Source organism: Podarcis vaucheri, assembly GCF_965113315.1.
Source record: "Podarcis vaucheri genome assembly, chromosome: 6".
In the NCBI taxonomy this organism is placed as follows: Eukaryota; Metazoa; Chordata; class Lepidosauria; order Squamata; family Lacertidae; genus Podarcis; species Podarcis vaucheri.
In genome coordinates, this window is record NC_138764.1 from 26,531,954 (window position 1) to 26,547,281 (window position 15,328).

Genomic DNA, 15,328 nt, shown 5'->3' on the forward strand with positions numbered 1-15,328 from the left:
AGTGTGACAACTTTTGTGTGTGAGAAAGGAGAGGAGAATGTGAGAACAGGAGTGTTACAAGTCTCAAGGGTGTCCCTATTTTCATCCATGAAATGCTGGAGGATATGATAACACAGAAATGAAATTATGTTTTCTTCCCATTTCTTCTTATTGAAATAAGAACCCCTGCAATGCTTCAGAGATAATCCCATACCTCTTAAAGTACAGGAACATAAGACTAAACCTGCTCAATCAGACCAAGCGTCTATGTAGTCCACGCTTTCTCTTTGTAGCCAGCCAGATGCCTTTGAGATACCGAAAAAGCAGGACATGAGAGTTACAGCGACTAGCAATCATACAGACATCGTAACTATTAGCTAGTGAAGGCTTTTCCTCTATGCATTTATTTAATCGCTTTTTACAACTGCCTTAAGTTAGTGGCTGTGTCATGTTTTGTGATAGGGAATAAGAGTCAACCTACACAGGCAGCAACAGAATCACTTGATATAACTTTTTTACTTGGGCTGCACCACTTTCTACTCATGACAGGAGACCTCAGGTGTAGGCACTGTTCTACAAAAAGGAAACTTTCTGTCAATGGCTGATAAAATAAACACTCTGGTAACAAATCTCAGCATAGTTTATGGCCAGAATGGTTTCCCTAACACTCTTGAAAGAAGAGTGGGCAGGAGGGAAATATTTCAGTGTCTCTGAATATTAGCTCTTTAGCAACTTCTGAATCCTCCTTTCCACAGAGCAGAAGATTTCATTTTTTCACAGAGGTACCCAAACTTGAGATCCCACTGTAGCGTATTTTTAAAACCATGTTGGCCTCAAGTTATGTGGTCGACTTGCTGCCAGATTGAGGAAACAGACCACCTTGCAGAATGGTTGTGACATAAGTAATGATTGCTTCCTTTCCCAGTATCTCATAATTCTAGTAGCAGGATCAGAGCAGTTTAAAAAAACACAGTTAAAAAAATTAAAATTAAAAAGCCCTTTTTTAAAAAGAAAGTTTCATTTGAAACCGTCTGGTTTGAAAAAAATGCTAACATGACACAAACATGCTTTATGTAACTAGGAGCTAATAATGCAATTCTAACCATGTCTACTCAGAAGAAAATTCAGCAGACCTTATTCCCAGGTAAGTGGGGTTAGGACTGCAGTCAACAGATCTGTTTCTTATGGGTATGCTTTATTTAAAATGAGGGTGAATGTAATTTAGAGTGTAACAACCCAGCATTTAGCATATGATATCAGTAGCATTTTCCCTGAATATAGCTTTTTTACTTGGGACAGAGGTGCTGGAAAGCCTTTTCTGTTGCTGCCCCCTCCTTTTTACTTCATTCTCTACATATCTTTTTCCATATCTGGTTAATTAATGTATGTGTGCAGTGTACAGTCAATTTGTACATCTCATTAGTGTGAATTATTATGCCGAAGACAACTAGGCTTGCCAATATTGTAATCGATTACCGTAGCTGTGACTTTAACAGCAGCTTGTCATTCAGACATTAGCAAGTGATTATATTTTTCTCCATGCTGTGAAAAGTGTCACCTGCAGATTATTATTATTTTTTGCACACCAAGCAACCACTAAAGCCAGAAGAGGCGGCCTGTCTAGGCTTGTTTTAGCCAGTTGTCAACATCATAGGCAGTATTATTTATTACCGAGCAAACGAAATGGTTAGGAGAATTGAAAATCTTCTAATGCAAACAGAAATTATCTTGATTAGAACTATTAAATCAGTAGTATACCCTAGTTTCAACATTTATCGGCAATTGAAGATGGTGTCAAATCAAAGAAAATTATATTGGCTATGTAACAGCTCCCACATGATCACATTTGAAGAAAACAAAACACACAGTTCTTAACAAATACAGGCACCTCCCGATTTGTGTGGGGGTTGAGTTCCAAGTCACTGCGTGCTTGTGTGAAATCATGTGCAATCTAAACACCCCATTCTGCCCCTGCTCTGTTCTGTCCCACCCCGTTCTGCCCTTCTAGTGATGTTTTTTATAACGTTTCTGGGTCACTTCCAATTTTAGTGCTCTGTGTGTGTGCCTAAAATGGGGGTTGCCTGTAAACAACTCCCTTTACCCTATGTTGCACCCGAAAGGGTGGAATTCGGCATAGTTGTAAGTAGGGTACCTATGAACAGGAGGAGGTCTGCTCATGCAACAGGGCTTTCCTTATCCCCCTCAAACCCACCTAAACCTCTTCTGTGAGTTGCCTAAACTTCCAGGTACAGAGTGAGGAGAACAGGGAAAGTTCCTTTGTATGAGCGGACTTCGTTCCACTTATGCAACAACTTAGTTGAATTCTGGCCTGAGACATTTATGCTTACTTAGGAGTTAGATGCCCTTCAGTGTAATTCCGTGTATATTTACTTAGATGTAACTCTACCTGAATTCAGTGGGACTTACTCCCAGGTAAGTGTACAGAGGATTGAGCTCTTAACACATGGCTTCAGTGACATCCATGCCACAGAATGACTCTTGGCCACAACGGTTCACTTGTGTGGGGTGGTGACCCCCCCCCCAAGAATCCCAGGAACCGTAGTTTCTGAAAGGTGCTAGCAGTTGTAGTTCTGTGAAGGACAGTTCCCAGGATTCTCTTGGGGGAAGTGCTTTAAATCTATGTAATGTATGCAGCTTTAATTGAGGGAAACTTTACATGAACCTCTAGTGGTGCAGGATAAACCACAGTGGCGGCGGCAGCAACCACGTTGCTAACTCCTATTATACATATTGGATCCGACTCCATAAATGGGCCTATCTCCCACTCAGCTTAGTGGCAATTACTTCTAAATAAATATGCACAAGACTGGACTGTTTGTTTGTTTCTTTATAAATCCTTCAGCCTCTAGTGTTGGACGTGGTTCTTGGAGAGCACTTTGCTTGGTGGGCGGCAATTCTTCAGAATTGGTGCCAGCCTTACATACAATATTAATTTATCTTTTTCATTGTTTATGAAAAGTATTTATATCCTATCCTTCACCCCAATGTGGAGTCTATTAATAAAGTAGTACAATGACAAATGTCAACATGGCATGCAAAGTATATTAGGTTTGATATCTCAAGGACTAATTGGAAAACAGTTGTGTGTCCCTGCCCTCGTGTGTTTGTGTGTGTTGTGGTGGTGGTGGTGGTGTATGTGTTGGGATGGGTCCTTTATAGCACCCTGGCCAAACACTGCACCTTCTGTTACCACGATACCCCCAGACCCCCCCAATAATTCCCTGTGGCAGAGGGACTTTGCTATTGGTTGGTTTACCACATTGCCAGCTTTCTAAAGACAACTGCCTTTCACTGTACAAAACAACACTTAGTGATTGCTGATCCACAGCCACTCATGCAGTAAAGGGATAGTTGTTCTTTTTCAAGTGGAAAACATGAAGTAGTAGTAAGCTGGTTTTGAGAATTGACTCTGATATACTTCCTAACATGGTTTTAGAATGTTTGGCAGATTTGAGAGTCCAAAATTCATGCTTCACTTTGCATGGTCATAAGCGTCTATCCATTTTTAGGAGTAAGTCTAAGCACGGACACATTTTGGTGCAATTGTCTACTCTTAAGTCATACTCAAACTAATGCCATAAGCAACATTTTCTGAAAAGGACAATCATCAGTTAGTTTTTCCAAAACAACAGCATCATCATATTTCTTGTACAAATACTATATATTATGACCAGAGTAGATATGTCAATTAACACGTCAATTTCACTTTCTCATTTTCCCAACCTTAAATTTGGTTCATCCCCTTTCCTTATTTGCAAAATAAGAGGGGGAAAAGTCTGCACAGGAATTTATCTGCATTTTTGCATCCCTTCTACTAAACACAATTTTGCCTAATTTATACATTTTTGCAAGCAGTTTCTCCTGATATAATATAGACGTGTATGTCATTTTGCCTAAGATATGTATTTTTGTATCACAATTTTTGGATGGAGAACAGAATGCCACTTGAAGAAAGAGTCACTTAATACTTGGGAAAGTGTAAACTAGATTGCTCACATTAAAATGTGAACCAAATTTCTCCCCTTCTCCTATGTAGTGTAGGAGAAATTTAATCAAGGAAAATAGTGTGGCATAAATGACTGAATCCTCCCTTCCTGAGGCCAGCAGCCAGGAACTGACGTCTGCCTATAGCTACTGCTATTAGTACATTGACTGTTATTGCTGTTACTTTAAGAGGGCGATCCTGTTCATAGGTCTTACTTGGACCTTCAACTGTGTTTAAAATTTTATCCTAAGTCTGCACCATGTGTCTTGCAGCCAATAGGTGTGTCGTGTCCATGTCTTTTACTCTTTCCATGAGCATTTGGGGAGGTAATTCCTCTGTCTCATCTCCAGTTCCATTTTGCAGCTTCAGATGGTTTGCACAGATGTGAATGAGGGGAAGGGGAGGCCCAGAAGGAAATAGATTTTTCTTTCTCTTTCTTTCATATACATTTGATTTTCAAGCTTGGTTAGAAAAATTGTAGTGGCGTCCTACAGCTTTTGGGTTGCTCTATTGGTCCTGGATTGTGGTTAGCAGTGCTGCCTGCATTCTTGCTATTCAATCTGTATATTGTTATGAGTGTGTGTGCTAGACACCCTAAATTCCTGGGTCTAATCGGTGTTAGAATATAATTACAATTTGGTGTTAAAACTGGTAGCTAGACCCATGTGTGTATTTGAGCTATGTACTAGAATAAGAGTTGGTCGACAGTGGAACAGACTCCCATGAGAGGTGGTGGACTCTCCTTCCTTGGAGGTTTTAAAGCAGAGGTTGGATTACCATCTGCCATGTATGATCAAATTGAGATTCCTGCATTACAGGGGGTTGGACTAGATGGCCCATGGGGCCCCTTTGAACTCCACAATTCTGAGATTCTCAGTTGAAGGAGAGCGTGTGCCTACTCATTTGCAAATGAGATTTGCCCTTGATCCTTTGTCATACTAATCACTCATTACCCTCAAACTATCACCTCACAAAGGAACCTAGTCCTGGCTTAATGAGTTTTTGATACTATGTACTAGAATACATGGCATTGTCAGAAAGATCTTCCTGATGTTTAGTCACAATCTCATTTCTTAAAACTTGAATCCATTGGATTGAGTTCTATCCTCTAAAGCAGGAGAAATTAAGCTTTCTCCATCTTCCGTGTGACAGCCCTTAGATATCTGAAGATGGCTATTTTATCTCCTTTTACTCTCCTCTTTTCCAAGTTCAACATACTGGAACTCCCTCAACCGTTCCTCATAAGGCTTGGTTTCCAGACCCTTGATCATCTTGGTTGTCTTCCTCTGCACTCATTCCAGCTTGTCAACATTCTTCTTAAATTGTGGCACCCAGAACTGGACACAGAATAAAATATTACTTCCCTTGATTGGGACACTACACTTCTATTGATGCAGCCTAGAATAGCATTAGCTTTTTTCTCTCTTTCTTTCTTCTGCATCACATTGCTGACTCATGTGAAGCCTGTGATTTACTAAGACCTCCTAGATCCTTTTCACATGTACTATGGGCAAGCCAGGTGCCTCACCCCAGTCTTATATTTGCACAGCTGGTTCTTCCTGCCTAACTATAGAACCTTACATTTGTCCCTGCTGAAATTCATTTTGTTAGTTTTGGCCCAGTTCTCCAGTCAGTTCGGTGAGCGGGTTCTTAGAATTGGAGATCGGAGTTATGCAACAGATATTGTAAGTAGCGGGCTGGAGAGAGTGTCAGAGAGCAACATTTGAGAACAATGGTTGAGGCGTCCTTAAAACCAAGGCCGCTGTGGCTATGGGAGAAGTCAGAACCTCTTGGGGTGTGAATGCTGTGAACCCCTCCTTCGTAGGCTTGGGTTGTATATATGTATAAATAAGCCTAAAGACACCACAGTTTCCTAATTTCCAAGAGAAAACACTGACCCTGAGTAAGCACATTAACCTCTGGAATCTCACATTGCTTGGAGATTAGGGTAGCGTGTAACAATATATATGTACTTAAACACACTACTATGAGTATTCTATAATCTGCAATATCCTGTGGTCACAAGGAAACTGGACATAAAAAAACATGCATTGGAATGCCCTATTGTCTGGGGAAGTGTGGAACATTATTCTTGGTGGTCTGCAGTTTGTTCCACAGGAGAGGGCCCTACTGTGTTTCTGAAAGAGGTAATTGGAGGAAAAATGACACAACTGCAAACATCAGATTTAATGTCTGCTGACTTTGATTGCATTTGGTACTTCAGTACATTGTTTGTTTCTAAACTCTGACTTCTCTGTCAGCGATAGCTTCGGAGGTGGTAATCCCCCACAAAACTATCCGTGCATCATGTCAAACCTATTTTCTGCGTAATTGTGCACTTTCTAACAAACTACTTAGCATAATTAGTGTCATGGTGTACTGCGGAATACAGATTAGATGCAGTAGTTTGCTAACAAACAACTAGTTCAAATCAGGGCTTTGAAATTCCAGGAGCGGGGGGGGTTCAGGGGTGATGGCTTTCCTCTACCACGATGAGTGTGGCCACATAGATGTGACAGGCAGTGACAACATTGAGATGGAAGGCAGGGAACCAGAGAAAAATCCTGGCCAAACAGGCAGCGTGCACACAGCAAGGTGCGGTGGTGGGTTTGTCACATTTTGTAATAGAGAAGGGTTCATAAGTGGTGGAGTATAGCCCAATCTACGCTTTACAGAGAATAAACTAATAGGGTGGTATATGATTGAGAGAGAATTATGGACTGTGGTACTTCACTTGTTAAATAGTAGTGTCACTTAAAAAAAAAACCACAATTTTTTTTACATGAAATATACTCACTGTATGTAGTAAACTAGTGTATCGGAAGAACAGTTTCAGCACAGTTCTTTCTCTGATGTCCTAGTTTTTGACATGCTCCGGTGTAGTTACATGGGACATGTGAAAAATATGGCTACTGTCTGAAGTGTTGCAGTGCAGTCTCAACCTCATCTACATAATGCATAGAACACCCCTGAATTGCTGGTTGAGTGCAGAAAATGTGTAAAAGGGAAGGCATGAAGGAATGGACTTTAATCTTCAGTGTTCAGTCTCAAAAGTATTTTTGACAGGTTCGTCTATACCATGATTATTTAACGATGGTCAAAGTAAGGTGCTCTGTAGGCATAACTGATCATAAAAGCTTTACAGTATTCTGAAATTGGTTTTGGGACTCATTAATTGCTAACCATCTCACTATCAGCTATCCCCCCACCCCCAAGCCAGTGCTGAAAAGATCAGCATTGGAATCAAATGTGCTGGAAATGATCAAAGAACCTCTTATTCAATTGATAGACAACAGCAGGTACAAATGACCTTAATGGGGAAAGCTCTGATTTAATTTTTTGTGTAGATGATCAGAAAGGATGTGTTTACTTAACAACCACTCTTTGCATTGCACTTAAACATTAATGATGTGCTGCTTTAATACAAGATCCTTTGAGATCAAAGTGAATACAGAATTATACATATATGTTACGCATCAATATATACATATTTTATTCTTCCTTGGGCATGCTTTTGATCATCTTAGTCTTATGGATGATACATGAACATCTGTTGCAATGGATTTTCTTTGTATGCTGGATGTTTTGTGTTCATTTTTTCCCTCTCTCCACTAAACTGAGCAAAAGCTCCAGGCATACAGAAGCCAATATACGCAGTTCAGTGTTTTCTAGCAAGCAATATTAAATGCACTACCTGAGAATAATCTATTCCCAGCTGAGAGAGGAAAAACCTCCTGGAATGAACACAAATATTGCATTAGCATAGACAAAAGAAGAAATCACACAGAATCCATTAAAGCAGCCTGATGTTATTAATCTTGTTTGGCATGTGTGTGTGAACACACACAATTTGCAGTCCAGTGAATCTCAGTAGATCAGAATGGGGAAAACACTGGGTTGTATCCACTGTTAGTCCTACTCAGAGCACACCCACTGAAATTAATAGGCATGTCTAATGTAGGTGCATCAATTTCACTGTGTCTCCCCTAAGTATAACTTGGATGCAACCCTCTATTATTTATGAATGGTATTTTATGCATCAAAAAGTGCTCATATTTGAATGAACACTTGTTGAAGTGAAACCTATTCCATATTTCCTCTTAAGAGTATCTAAAAGGGATTATTTGTGAACTAAGGCTATGCAACAAATTTGAAGAAGCCATATTTGTCAATAGTCACCTGAACACCTGTACAAAGCAGGAAGTACCTCCAGGAGAGCAGGCAAGGTTGATTGCCCCCCCCTTTGTAGGGACTAACAGATAACATGAGCTACTGACTATTTTGGTAGGCCTGTGACTTGGGGGGAGTCTGAAAGGTTAGCACAACTGAAACAATTCCCTTTTTAGCAAAGGCAATTGATACTAACTACACCACTGCTAAAAGTGTCAAAATTCAAAGAGGTCAGCAATGCATCCTTTCAGTTCATCTTGGAGTAATCCAAGTCTATATGAGTTTCCCAATTAAGAGTCCAAGGCCAACATCTGCTGATGCTCAGAGATGGTGAATGCAGTGAAGAAAGCTATATGGGAGTGTAAAGTGAATGTCACAACCACACGAGTGCATGCAAGACAATACCAACAGTCTGTAGCACAAGAACTATTTTTACCATTTATCCATTTCTGTTAGCTATGATAATGGATTTTTGTTTGGCTACGAACCATAAGATTTCTCCCCTGGCTTCCCTTAGGCTCCTCCCCACTTCTCTTTGCATCAAATAACACAACCAGATTCATTGTCAGGGCTTCACACCACTGTGCATTTGCAGTCAGAACTATGCTGAGGAGGATACTAGGGCAGAAAAAATACATAGCACTTTTCTCCTGCATAATGTTAACACTAATTGCATTGCAAGGAAAATGGCTACTTTAACATTTAAGCCAGTACAAAAATGGACAAAGAGCACCACATGCATTCATGGCAAGGCTAGTTTTGAATGCATTTAGCATGCTATGTGGTGCTTAACAAATCAGCCCTAAGCCTATTTATGAGCTGAAGAAAACTGAGTTGACTTATAAATGCACGGTCAGGCCTCTCAATTTAGAAGAAGAAATGCGGCTGATAAATTATCAGGTCACTGTTTTTCAGCCGGATGTCAGGTATTGCAAATCTTCTGTCGGTAGTTAAGAAATGCATAAGGGTCCTGCATAGCACAAAATCTGGACACAATCCAGGCAAAGTGGATTTAAATCCCATTCGTTTTAAGCACGTGCTTAACTTTCCTGTTGAAGTCAGTGGCATTTAAAATTGAGAGTAGCTAGATCTGGCTAACTTGTTTAAAGCTTGTGCTGAAAAGAAATACGATTCTTCCTAGCATGGCTGCAGAGATCTACCAAGGCCTGTTTCTCTCTTTCCTACTTTGGTGTAAAGTAGATCATGCATCACGGAGAATAGAAGGCCTGTGCACACTTTCCACATTCCCAAACAAACTCCCTTCTCTTTGCTAGTTTCTAATTTGCATCACATACAGAGTGAGAAGGGAGGATTTAGGTAGTAAGCACAGACTCCTCTTTCCCCATAATGCTCTCGAGCACTGCCTCTACTTAAGCCAAGATAGAGAGAGAGTGAAAATGGGGCTCTATTTAGCCCTATGGGAATTACTTTTTAACCCTATGGAGTTCATGGGGATTACGCTGCCTATAAGCACTGCACTTGCATTAAAAAGGATTGTTCCCAAAGTGCATATGCTGAGTTTCCCATGTCACTACTTTACTGTTTAAGACATTCAGTGACTGAGTACATTTTATCAGCACTTGGGATTCTTTAGTATAAAGTTCCAAATTTATTTACAGTGAGATCATGCCAGATTTCTTAAGTAAAACCTGAGTATCTGGTTTAGGGTAAAAGTGAGATAAGTTATACCATGTAGAAAAAGTGTTGAATAGAAATACTTATTTCAGGGACAAGATGCCTTCAGTTTTCATCTTTTATTTATTGTCTAGAGAAGGGCATTCTATAAATCTTCTCTAGCAGGAGTTATTGGCCTCATCTGCATGTAACGCTAAGCAAAACCATGATGTAGCTGGATGAACAAGTGTATGGTCACCCATGAGGAAAATCATGTCCATTTTGCTTATCCTCTAGTCCTGGAAAATGATAGTATTGCCTTATCAGATATCTATGCCACCCTTCAAAGAAAAATTAACAGGGTGGTTTGCAGATTTGAACCTAATTTGGAACAATTACAATAAAATATTCAATGTAATCTGGACTGGCTATAGTGAAGGATCTCCAAATACAGTCCTGGCAGTTTGAAGAGTAGTTGGTTTCCTCTGCTGTGCTTGTTTGAAAGCAAATAATAAAGGATTCTGCTTTCATTCACTTTCAAACTTGAAAAATATTAGATGTGTATCATTTGAAAGCCCTTAATTTGCAAAAAACGTCTGTTTAGTGCTCACAATCTGCATTGGCTGTTGCGTTATGAGGTGTGTTCCTCTGAACATAAATATCTATGATGTGCAAATGCAGCAGGAATATTAGTAATATTTCTCCAGTTACCACAACTGCAGTTTTCAGGGAGAACAGAAATAGATGTTGGAAAAATAGATTTTCAGAGGCTGAACAACAAGCAAAGCTGGCCTAAGTCTGTTCTGTATTACTTACTACCAATGCTGGAAATACTGGGCATACCTGAAAGAAAAGAGAGAACTTTGGTTAGGGATGCAGATATATTGATGTATATTTTATATTACCCCATCAGTAGACTTCATTGTTATAGCAGCACCACCAAGGGCAAGTTCTGGCCAAAGGCAAGCATTTCACAGTCCCATTGAATTCTATGGGTGAATGAAGCACATGTTGCTGAACTTTAAAAAGTGCTTAACTGTGTCTCCATCACTTGTTAAGTTCATCCAAATCTTCCATGTGTAAGGGCAAAGTGGAACAGTTAACACAGAAATAGTTTCTGAAGATTCTGGGTTTCTATGCAGCTATTACATTACATTAAATTAAATATAAGCCATTTGCAAGCAAGCAAACAAACAAGCAAGCAAATAAACAAACAAACAAACATATTTGTCTTGCTTTCAGGCAAAAACTGTATTTCATGTTTATGTAGGTAATACAACAAATATTGCCATTGTTGCAGTATGGATTTCTTTGGCCACCTGTTGATAATTGTTTACTGTATTATTTACCTTTTGTCTTTACTTTGAACCTACTAGAGTTAAACCACATTGTGTATATACATGCGTGTGTGTGAGAGAGAACATATAGCTCATAATGATCTTTGTACTACTTTCAAGTTCAGTTAAAGTTGGGGAGTTGTCCATTAATACCTTTGAATTCTGGATTTTGAATAGCGCCACTGAATACGTAGATGAGCATTTTTATGCTCAGAGGTAAGGCTGTTACTCCAAGAAAGGAAACAATTCTTTGTAACTGCTTGCAAAATGCTCAAACAACTTGTAATTAATAAATATTTCACTTGCTGGCTTTAGAAAGCAACAGGATTTTTTAAAGAAATCAAATAAAAATATCATTTGAAGCCAGTTAGTCATCCCACCTCTAATTTCTTTGCACTTGCAGACAATATCATGCTAGGAAAACAGCCAGCTAATGATCTCATGCAATCGAGCATTTTTCAAAATGACCTTATTCTCAATGAGGTTCAGGTGCTATATAGGAGGCTCCCACAGTGCTTAATACGTGCCAGAACTTGTGGGCGTTTGGGAATGTTATTTATGCCCAACGTGTGAGAAATCACTGGAAATTGCAAACAGAGCATACGTTCCTCTCATTAACCTTCATTATCTGTATCACAGCTATTTGGCTTTCCTGTTTCACAATTTGTGTATTGTATTATGTATTGTATTGTATTGTATTATGAAGGGTGGCTTGTCTTCAGTGGTGGCTTCTGACTACTAGGCTGGTGCAGGTGGAAGACAGGGCAGAGGCAGAGGACAGAGCAGGTAGGCAAAGCCAGGGTTAAAAATTGGCAGGGGTTCACTTGAAACAGAGGCACAGACACATTTGAGCCTTTGAGCCAGCCAGACACAGAGTTTAGGTAGTGGGGAAGGAGAAGGAGCAAGGACAGGGGATGTGGTGGGAGAGTAGGAGAGGTATTAAGGGATGGAGGTGGAAGAGTGAGACTAGGGGCTGTGATGTTGAAGAAATATTGAGGTTAGAGCAGAAGTTGTCAAAGGGTGTGCTGCACTAAACTGGAGAGGATGGCAAGTGTGCTGGGAAGATTCAAGGACAAAGAAACATTTAAACATTTTGGTGTAGTATAACATTCTATATCATCTATCTATCTATATCTATCTATCTATATCTATCTATCTATCTATCTATCATCTATCTATCATCTATCTATCTATCATCTATCTATCTATCTCTATCCATCCATCCCTGGATCCCTTGCGAGTGAAATGTTTTGGCTCCTGATCGCCGCAAACCCGGAAGTGAGTGTTCCGGTTTGCGAATGTTCTTTGGAACCCGAACAGCCTTGGTTTCCAAATGTTTTGGAAGTCGAACATACTTCCAGAATGGATTCCATTCAATTTCCGAGGTACCACTGTATATTAATTTGCAGAACATGGATAGATATATTTTCACGATGACAGAAAAAGCATCAAGCGATACTGAGGACAAACCTAGTTGTTTATAATTATATCTTAGGAATGATGCATGTTCTTATTTAACTGCATTGCTTTATACTTCTGGATGTCCCATGATCATATTATGAAGCTGTTGCGTTCTATGTTACAAATCAAGCACCGCTAGTTGTTGTTTCTTTTTGTTTTCCAATGTAGTTCTTAGCAAGGAAGAAAAATTGGTGTGGAGTGAGCAACTTTTCATTATGCAAGTGTGGCCCAGAGGGGGGGGAAAAGTTTGGAAACCACTGGGTTAGAGTGTGGGGAATGAGAGAACCAGGGTGTGAGGAGGCAGAAACAGAGACTAGGGGGTGTGAGGGGCCAGAAATAGCAATACTAAAGAGGAGAAGAAAGAACAAGGGGCCAGGAGCTGTGGAAACAAGAGGCTAAAGGGTGGGGAAAGCTTTTCTGTGCTTCAGTTCAGCAGTAAAGAACCGGTTTTCCTGGGGAATGCAGTGGGGCAAGTGGACCCATGCCTGGAAAGCATGGGGGAAGTGGAAAAACCTCTCGAACCCATGCTTTTTAGGCTTTGGACAAGTGGAAGCATGGAAGAGCCCAATGTGATTGGAAACATTTGCATAACAGTTATTTGCATCAATTTGCATCAAGTGATTCGTTCCATTCCAACACCCACAACCAATATACTGCACTGTAATATGCAAACATGCTTTGCAGGAGGAGGAGGAGGCGGAAAAGGAGGCGGAGATATTCTACATGCATCCAGCTCTTTGTGTGATGAGAGTTGTCAGATAAAAAAGTCCCAAAGAAAACAGGTTTGCATCACGAACACTGATGCTTTAGCTGGTAGAATATATTTATAATGAGTTGCAAAGAAAAATACACAAACAAATAGCTGAATGGTTTTACGAGGCAGCTAAATGTCTCAAAATTATATACCATGCATTAAGAACTGTTAATTATATTATTAAAATAGCCAGTTTGCATTGCCAGTTTCCAGTGCCAAAATACTGTAATAAATTACACCATACAATCAAGGCAGCAAGTAAACCCAAACAGTGTTGCAAAAGCAGAGAAACAAACAAAAGAAGCCCAAGTAAAAGTTTCTGCAATAATGTTACAATATGAAAGGCTTCCCGTAGGCAAATAACACTCTATTATTGAAACCCTGGGTTCCTGTGAGATTATCTGCAATGCAGAATAAGTTTCTTATCGCTACACCTATGGGCAATGCTGTTTTCTCACCTGTGGGGAAGTATACTTAGCAGCATGGCTGGCATAAGGGACAGAGTAACCTTTGCACAAATGAAAGCCAAATTCAAGGTTGGATGATTGTCATGATTAGGAGCAAAGCCATCCCTCTCTGAGCCTATTTGTCTAAAATCAGTTTGGTTTGTTACATTTGTACAAGTTTGTTTGTTAGATGCCGGAAATGATACAAAATCGCAGGTGAGGCAACGTAAGATTGCAATCAATCTGTAGGGGTCTCCCCCCCAGTCACATTGCCTTATAAATGCCCATGCTACATATTTTGAGACAAATATACTACACATTGTCCCCCTTTGTGTCAGTAATATACCAACTGTGAAAAATCCAAGACCTCAAGAAATCTGAGGATATCAACTCCTCTTCCACTTCCTCCTACCAATTTGTTTGTCTAGGGTAGATCACATTGTGCTTCAAGCAAAGGGACAGGCAGAAAACAAAGGAGAACTGTACCAGATTTTAGCTGAGCTTGACAGCTCTGTCAGACACCAGGACCTTATGATTTATTGTGTGGTAGTCAACGTTCATGACTGATGAAAGTCTGAAGGTACTTGCTCTTATCTTCTAGCACATGTTTGGCTGAAAACACTCCAGATTTCACCCGCAACCCCACTTTAGTGGAAATTGGATGGTGTACAAGAGATGCAGGAAAACTCCGCCTCTGATCATGTTTGCTAATCCCTTTAGTGATACCTCTGCATGCTAAGTATTTGTTTTAGATTTGTGAAGTACATATTGCATTGCAAGAGCTTGAGAGTGTCTATCTATAAGAGGGACTCAATCACTAGGGAGACACCTGGACAGGTGCATAAAGGATGTAGGATGCTCCTGTCTACAAGGAGCAACTGAGAGGCAGAGCAGAGTTGGATGCTGAGGAACTGTGTTTTTCCATGCAGCATCACTCAAGCTGAGTGATTCTGAAGCCTTTTCTAGGCTGTGAATTCTCTGTGCGAGGAGGGAGGGGGGAATCCTGTGAATTTCAAAATGTATCGTGAACATAGCTTTAAAGTATTAACTCTGTGATCCAAAGTGTCTGTTTTTCTAAAAGTTAATGCTCTTACAAAATGTTTTTCCCTTCTTTTTGAAGGTTCACTTCCCCCCCTGCCTGGTAGGAATTTTATCATAATTTCATGCCCTCCCTGCCCACACTTCATGGTTTGTTACTTAGTCTATTACTTTCACATTAAACTTGATAAGGTCCTGCTTCCTGTGATATTCATTTTGGAGGTTTGATTCCTCACAGCTGCTGCTTTGAAGTGCGAGATAACATTCGGAACATGGCACATTGCTGCTGTTTTTTTCCTTTAACTTTTCATTTAGCTGCGGCACATAACCCTGTTTCTTCAAAATAACTTTTCAGTGAATGGTTATTTCCAAAGCCAGATTTTTTTAAACTTTTATACAGGGCAAAACGCCGGACTTTTTATAAAAAAGCAACTAATAACTTCTACTCCAAAAAGGTTTGATGGCTTATTCTCTGCTTGCTCCTTTCCCCCACCCCTCTCCCTCTGAGGGATTTAGGTACATA

The 15,328-nt window shown here is 40.0% G+C and overlaps 1 protein-coding gene across 11 annotated transcripts in view; it reads right to left on the reverse strand.

The window, feature by feature from the left end:
* The window catches only part of NTNG1 (netrin G1), a 229,726-nt gene that overhangs the window by 52,571 nt on the left and 161,827 nt on the right, over positions 1-15,328 (reverse strand). For all 11 annotated transcript variants that reach the window (XM_082227890.1, XM_082227886.1, XM_082227892.1 and 8 more), the window contains exon 5: positions 10,586-10,612. In XM_082227890.1, coding sequence (XP_082084016.1) covers positions 10,586-10,612 — 27 coding nt within the window. The remainder of the gene's footprint in view (positions 1-10,585; positions 10,613-15,328) is intronic.